This window comes from Fukomys damarensis, unplaced genomic scaffold (genome assembly GCF_012274545.1).
Source record: "Fukomys damarensis isolate Sample0158 unplaced genomic scaffold, DMR_v1.0_HiC HiC_scaffold_39, whole genome shotgun sequence".
Classification (NCBI taxonomy): Eukaryota; Metazoa; Chordata; class Mammalia; order Rodentia; family Bathyergidae; genus Fukomys; species Fukomys damarensis.
Genome location: NW_022900951.1, coordinates 95,321,506 through 95,329,506, shown reverse-complemented (window position 1 = coordinate 95,329,506; position 8,001 = coordinate 95,321,506). Strand labels below are relative to the sequence as shown.

General features: G+C 37.2%; 1 protein-coding gene and 1 long non-coding RNA gene across 3 annotated transcripts in view; one reads left to right on the top strand and one right to left on the bottom strand.

Moving 5' to 3' along the window:
* Wdr44 (WD repeat domain 44) overlaps positions 1-7,995 on the bottom strand; it is a 93,394-nt gene extending 85,399 nt beyond the window's left edge. The window contains 1 exon segment of the mRNA XM_033760296.1: positions 7,536-7,995. Coding sequence (XP_033616187.1) covers positions 7,536-7,612 — 77 coding nt within the window. The 5' untranslated portion in view covers positions 7,613-7,995.
* LOC104861278 overlaps positions 7,688-8,001 on the top strand; it is a 53,658-nt gene continuing 53,344 nt past the window's right edge. Inside the window, exon 1 of one of the 2 annotated variants that reach the window (XR_004515818.1) lies at positions 7,688-7,763. This is a non-coding gene — a long non-coding RNA (uncharacterized LOC104861278). The remainder of the gene's footprint in view (positions 7,764-8,001) is intronic. The other variant, XR_004515817.1, reaches the window with a different exon arrangement.

The window sequence follows — 8,001 nt, the reverse complement described above, 5'->3', positions numbered from 1 at the left end:
ACCCATAAAAAAAAAAAAAAAAAAAAAAAAATCACTTATATAAGGAACCTAAAAAGGTCAATCTCATAGAAACGTAAGAGTAGGATGATGGTTATCAAACGTGAGGGAGACAAGAACATGTAGGGATAAGGTAAGGCTGATTACTGGGTACTAAATTATAGTGAGGATTAACAGTTCTAGTGTTTTATTGCACAGCAGGATGGCTAAACATAATGACAATGTACTATATATTTTAAAAAGCTAGAAGAAATGATTTTGAATGTTTCACCAAAAAGAAAGGATAAATAAAGAGACAGGTTTACCCTGATTTAAACATTACACAGTATAAGCATGTACTGAAATATCACACGGTATCTCATTAAAACAGTATGTATAATCTTTATGCATCAATTAAAAAAATAAAATTCCCTTTTAATTTTTTTAGTGGTACTAGAAAATGAGCTTGGACTTTGCACTGAGCAACATTCCCTATGCTTTTTTGAGACAGGGTCTTGCTAAGGATGGGCTTAAGCATGCAAACCTGCCTCAGCTTTTCAGAATGCTAAAATTGCAGGTGTGTGCCACCACACCTGGCTCTACTTTGATTTTTAAAAAGAAATGATTTTTTAGGCATGGTAGTACATGCCTGTCATCCCAGCTACTTAGGAAGCCAAAGCAGAACCGCAAGTTCGAGGCCAGCCTGAGAAAATTAGGGAGATCCTGTCTCAAAATTTTAAAAAAGAACTGGGTATATAGCTTCGTAGTGGAGTGTTTGTGTAGCATGCATGAGTAGGCCCTGGGTTCAAACTCCAGTACCACAAGATTAAAAAAAATATACTTTGGTTATAGATACACATAGAAATGTTACTGATATTAGTTAAATCATTGACAGATTAACTATCTCCAGTTCAGTTAACCCAATAGATCAACTGTACATATTTGGAAGTTACTACTATAAGTCACAATATTAACAAGCATGAGTATCAAAAACATTAACAAAAATAGCTTATTCTAAGTATTTCTTTAATATCCTTATCCAATATCTAAGTATTTCAATATCCTTATAAATATTCAAGCCAAGCATATTTGTAATTTAAAACTAACTACATGTATTATGAGGTTTTTAAAAGAAAAAAATGTCAAGTGAACATGAAAAACGTAAAGACACATACAACTGTTCAATCTTTACATTTGTTTACCCGATTAAAGACAGCAAAAGAAAGATAACATTTCCTATAAAAATTTAAAAGTTTTCTTAAATAGAATGAATTCATCTAAAGGCCAAGAATTTTTCTACAACCTGTAGAAATTATTTTTGGTAAAAGCAAGATTATTTGTGAGTTGCTGATGAATCAAGGCACTTCAAATAAACTTGTACTTCAGCTAATCTCTGATAATACCGAGTCTAAAAACTCTATCTGGAAATATGTTTCTAAATGTGAACCTTTAATTTTGATATTTATTCTACTTGCTATTACAAAGCGATGACAAATAGACTCTAGTGATGCAAAACATTCAATCTTCAAGTCAACAGTTAACACTAGAACTAAGAAAATTAATATAACAAAATGTTGCCTGAACATGGTTTTGTTAAATTCTGTATGTTAAGAAGGTTTAAAAATATTTGGAGACAAAAATTTTTGAGGACTTGAAAGTAACTGACCCTGATGGAACACCAAGGTATAAACTGCTAGACAGCTGTAGCTAGTAATAAAATGCTAAGACTTGAAGACCTTTAGCAGAACCTGATTATATGACAATCCTAATATCTGAGAAAAAAGAGCAAGAACAACTGATAAGCTGGACGCTATAGTAACCAAGATAAATCTGTATACTTACTGGGGAAAACATTGGAGTTGCCATTAGGTATGGGGCTCCCATTAGGTCTGAGGTGGTTTATCCTAATTTTGAATCATGACAGACTAATGTTCAGTTTGAAATAATAGAATAGATAGGGTTCTACTCTGAAGAGTAAAGAAGGCACCCAATTAAAAATTTTGAGTTAGCCGAATAATATCCAAAAGCAGGAAGGGAATGGACCTTGTGTAAGTTTGTAGAAATGAGCTTAGCTCTGGAAAGAAAAAAGAAATGTAGGTTGATTATCAATTCAAGTATCAGTAGGGAATCATAAAATACCTACAATTTTTATTATTTTAAACTTTGTTGAAGTATTTCTCATAGGTTATTGTCTCTTACAAAAAAGGCTATTTAACTCACTGTGTATATGCATATCAAAAATAATACTAAATGATAGGATCTGTCTTTTTTTCCCCTCTGTTGTAGAAGCAAAGGAAGCCGTCTCATAACCTGGATGATATACTACTCACTGCTGGGCTTACCTTCACCTCTGCTACCTCCATACCTCGATCTCCAACTCACACTCCCTTCCTCTACCACCACCACTATAACCCCAGGAAGTAACAATCAAAATCGCACCAGCATATGAGAAAGCAAACAACTCCTTCAAGGGACTTGCCTGGCAAATTCACATGACTTTGTCTAAGTCATTACAGCGAACTGAAGAGAACAACAAGTGTTGTGTAAAGTTTATATACCCAAAATTAACCTGTAATTCCAACACTCTCAGAGGCTGAGAAAGGAGGACTATAAGTTCAAGCTCAACATAGGTAATTCAGCAACTTAGTGAGATCTTGTCTCAAAAGAAAAAAGTAATTATTGTTTTGCTAATGAACTCATCCCAAAACCACCTAGACTTTTTCTTTGTATTTTTAAAAATCAAATTTTATCTACCCTATTTTCTGAAGTTGGTTACTGTAAGAAGAAAGTTTTCAACTTACAAGAATTTGTACAGATTCAAATTGAGACCCCAAATTGCCTTAATGCTATCAACTGTCCTACCTCTTCGAGTTACCAACTGATGGGGGGGGCACCAAATTTAGAACTTAAATTTACTACTTGACATGTAGAAAGTATTTCCCCATTTCAATGTGATGTCACATGAGTGTGATAAGAACACTTACACACATTTCTATCAATCCATAAGGCCAACAGCAAACACATATAACCTATAATTAAATGCCAACTCAGGAACAAACAGCCATTTCAAGGAAGCTTTCCTAAAATAATTCATATTATACAAATATGACAAGTGATGGAGGGAGAGGGAGCAAAAGGGGATGAAAGTCGTAATTGGAAGAAGAAAAAACTAGAGATAGAGGTTTTGCAAATGGGAAAGGGACCAAGAGATGGAAGGAGTAGAGAGGTAGGGGAGGGGTAGGGGATAAAAGAATTAAGATGTCCTATGTACTTGTATTAACGCCTCACAATAAATGTAATCATTATATACTGCACACATGTACTAATAAAATAAAAATTAAAAAGAAAAAATAAAACTTAATTTTTAAAAAATTTGAGATGTTTGTGATGCCTCTGTAAAGAGAAAGCAGAGTTATAAACAAAGGCAGCTATGTAATGTTTTAGTTTTTATGCTTTACAATTCTTCCAGACACTTTGATCTCTGTTCCACCGACTTAATCAGGATTTTGCCCTTACTCCAATATAAACATGGTGGATTTCCAGTCAACTCTAACTAGGCTCCTAAAACTAAAATATAATAAATAATATAACCACTATTCTGAGATAAGCTATTCTGCCTCTGCTTTTCATTTCTGACTTGGAGAAAATTAGTGAGACATAGTTAAGTTCCTACAAGAGTAAATGTTCTCTGATGGGTAAACTATAAAGAACCAGTCATATTAGATAAAGTAGACCACCTTATGAGGGTATAGGTCAGAAACCTACAGTACGAGTTTCCAGAATTATTCTCCCTCTTTCTACACATAATGGCAGCATCGTATAAATGAAGAATCAAGAGACTTGGGTTCTAGTTCCTAGTCTACTACTAATCAGCTGTGTCTTACTTCCTCTTACTGAGCCTAGGTTTCACTTTCAGTTAAATGGGAGGGATGGCTAAATGATCTCAAGTGCCTTTGTACTCTACAAATGTAAGATTTTATCCTTCTTGCTGGTCTCGAAAATATTTTGGCCGACGCTAAAAAAAAAGTGTTGAAAATGTTACATTCATTTTTATAACATATTCTCAGTGCCAGCCTTCAGAATGTGTAGGTCTAATCCACAGAAGTTAGAAGGGACATTCAACTCACATATGATTTACCCAGCAAATGTGTATTGAGCCATGTACCAAATCCATCAAGTTTCTTCCAACTAAAAGGTTAAAAATACACACACACACACACACACACACACACACACACAAACACTCCAGTGGAAAAAAATATATCATGCAAAGATTTCCCCAGAACAGAAGCCTATCAATAAAGTACATTATTAAATCTCAATGCAATGACAGACATGTAGAGTTGGACAAGTTCTCAAAATATAGTCTCAAGTTAAAGATGAGGAAGTAAAATGACTCATAGTCCAAGGCTCTTTCCTACTTACTATACTAGGGTTCCTCCTCTTTTTCCAGATATATTGAGCATGATAGGAGAAAGAATAAAGACTGCAACTGACCTGACATATAGTCCTGGTTCTGCCATTCATTTGCTGTGGCACCAGGAATAAGTCACTTTCCCTCTCTGGGCATCAGTTTCAACATTTTATAGAAAGAGTAACTATATATGCCTTCTAGCTATAACAGACTATGATCTTATAAAATTTCTATCTAACAAAATAAAAATATACATTCCTAAAAGAGAAAGTGAGAATATCTAGCCAAAAGAACTTAAAAGTTGGGGCTGCTGTTTTTAAAGAGATGTATCAGTTCAATTTATAATCTATTGAGGAAGGATATCTCACCATCTCTCCATACAGTGTGGGGTAGCTACTAGAAAAAAATGTTGACTAAGAGTTTGAAGAGCTGGTTTCAAATCCCAGCTCTTCTCCTAGAACAATTCACTTCATTTCTCCGAGCCTAAGTTTCTTTATATGTAAAATTAGAGATAAGAATAGGGAAAGTGGACCTAATGTATCAATCAAAATACATTATAATGAGGTACATATTGCAAACCTGAACAAGAGGGGTGATCCGCCACTGTGGAAAAGTAGGCTGTATTGGGTTGAAAGCTCTTTCTATTAAAAAGTGAGCTGTTTTTTTAACTTATTGAATTTGTTTTCAGAGAGTAGATTAACAAAGCAGAAGATATCACTGCAGGGGCATTAGGACGTGGACTATGCACATGGATTTGGCTGATTAACAAAACATATGAAAGTAATGCTCAACTGTCTACTCAGTTTACTACAATTTGGTCAGATGGTATGTGTATTCCCTAACACACAACAGCAAGAAACATTTTTAAAAAGTGTTCAAATTCAACCTATAAATCTCTTAGTATGGTATGCCACTGTAGTTCATGCTGAGGGACAGAAGACATTTCTGATGACCAAGTATCTAGTGATACTATCTGTTTTTATAAATTCAGATTTCTTAACACATTTCTAGCTGCCAAGCTGTTTGCTCACAGTGCCTTATGCAAATAAAAAAGCCTATCACAAAGGATAGAAAAAAATGTAAATTATGTCACTCTTTTTCTGTCCTAATATGCTCATTCTTTTCAGATGCAGTTCTCCAGATGAGCCAATATTCTTCTAAATTCTCTCACTTATACAATGTAGAGATACGAAATCCAGACAGATCCTAAATGGTTTTATCTGTAGAGCTCTCTTGGGCAGGTTGGAGTTAAAATTAGAAAGCTGGATCCCAAGGGACTTCCTTTCCTTTTAAACTTTTCACCAAGTACCAAAATATCAAAGTGCATGAGAAGCTATATTATCCCAGGGGGAAGAAATGACTTGACTATCAATTCTATCAAAATGACTCATCCAGTTTAGATAAGTAAAATAGTCCAAATTCCGTATATGTCCTCTGTCCTCCCAAAGTAAGCATTGTGTAAAGTTAACAAATTTTCTAATGACAAGAAAGGAATGAATATTTGAATGCATTCCCTCAGCCAGGTACTGGACTAAACAGTTTATACAGGTCCTGAGATAACTGTCTTGAGATTCAACTTAGGTTACTCAGTGAAAAAAAACTGTATCTACATAGCTCTAAATTGATAACAATAATGTTATATTTTTCCTCAATTCCAACACACACGCACAAAGTACTCAAGAATTCAGTCTTATAACCTAAGTTATTTAAAAAGGAAAGCCACCTACAAAAAATTTAATTTCAAGGGAATCCAATACATTTGAAAATCCAAACATCTTCTAGCACCAAGTATCTAACCTTGAATTTGTCTCAGACATTAAACTTAGAGATTCAGTGCCATCTCAAGATTGGTCATTACCACCCAAAAAAAATCTCAAAACAGTGATATGAGGTGGGTGTAAATTATTAGCATTCATTTCTGCTTTTATTGTTGTCATTTCTGGGGTACATATTGTGTATAGTGTATAACTAGATTTTAGAACAAATTCTAGAATGTATTGATAACTTTATTTGCATCAAACAAAGTATTTCTTCAGTGGGGTAAGCAGGAGGATTGAAAGCTACTAAACTCCAGGAACCACCTTAGCGATTTGTATTACTATACAAATTTTACCATTTCTCAAATTCTTACAAGCAAGAAAATAATTTCACTGTCTCTAGTTCTACACACATCAGAAGAGTTCAGCGAAAACTCTATAAACATGATCCCTACTTTGAAAAGTGGAGTAGTATGTAGAACTTGTGGTCAAGTGAAGCATTTCAATTACTGTACTTTCTTTCCTCTCAGAAACACCTATATTAATCACCACTAAAACATCTTGCAGAATTTGATGAAGGGCACAAAGCTGGAGCTATCCTTCCAAGCACCAAAATTACTCAGCAACTGTTTGTGCCTCTGTTGTCGGTTGTGTACAGTACATTTATGTTCCGTTACCCTTTTAGACCACATCAAAGACCTTAATGGTAAGTAAGAACCTTGTCTTCGATTTCCTTTGCCCCACCATAAGGTGCTGTTTTAGTAAAACAATGTTGATCTAGAGTACATTAGCCAAAGGACTTCCGTAAGTAAATATCCAACCTTTCCCCCATTCGTTTCTGTGCAAGGAAACGTGGACAGCAAATAAGAGTTCTAACTACCTCTGAAATCAATAGGTAAGTTAGCAGTAAAAGGAAGGAGGAGGAGGGGTAGGAGGAGGAGAGGAAGAAGCAGAATAATAATAATAATAACAATAATAATAGTAATAGCCCAGGAAAGTGCAGTTTCTCCCTACCGCTCCTTTAATCTAGGGTCCACGAGGCCAAAACGGATGTTTAAAAGGTAAACTCGGAACCCCACGAATGCAAGTGTCGGGCTCTCAGGTATGTTACGCTGTCCCAGTGGAAGAAGCCAGGAAAGAGGGTCCAAGACAGCCCCTGGGGCCATTCATTAGGGAAAGGGGAGGGCGATTCTCAAGGTGGGTGCTTTTTTCCTCCTCCAAAGCACTGTTCCCAAAGAAGCCCCAGGACTGGGTTTAGAAGTGCTCCAGTGAGACTGGGTGGAACAGCGGTGGCCAACACAGCGGGATTTGGGAGGGGAGAAGGGGAAGGGGCGGAAAAGGCACGGGACTGGAATGCCTGGCTTTTGGGCCATAGTTCAGTTACTCACCCTATTGGGTAGCCGCCCCCTAGGTGCACATCTTCAGGGGCATCATAGAATTCTTCGGTGTCGCTTTCCGACGCCATTTATAGGACACACCCGCGGTGAGGGGGCCGGCGCCGCCTGGAGGAAGGGTGACTCTCCTGTCTCCTCTTCTTAGTCCTCCACCCCGGCGAGACTGTGGGGAGGTGGGTCCCAGGCGAGGCCGAAGAGGGAGAAGTGGGGAGCTGGTTAAAGGTAGGGGGCTGCCCTCACAACTGAGGGGCCGAGGGGAATGACTGGCAGAGCAGCCGCCCGAAGAAGCGGCAGTGGGTCCAGGGACTGTTGCTGCAGCCGCTCCCAGCGATAGGTGTATAAGGAGCGTGAGAGAAGAGGCCGCGGCTCTTCTCAGTGGGGGAGGGCGGGCGTGCCGGCTACAGCAGATCCAATTTCTCTTGCAGCAGCAATTACAGCATCAGGGAGAGCGAGTTGCCCG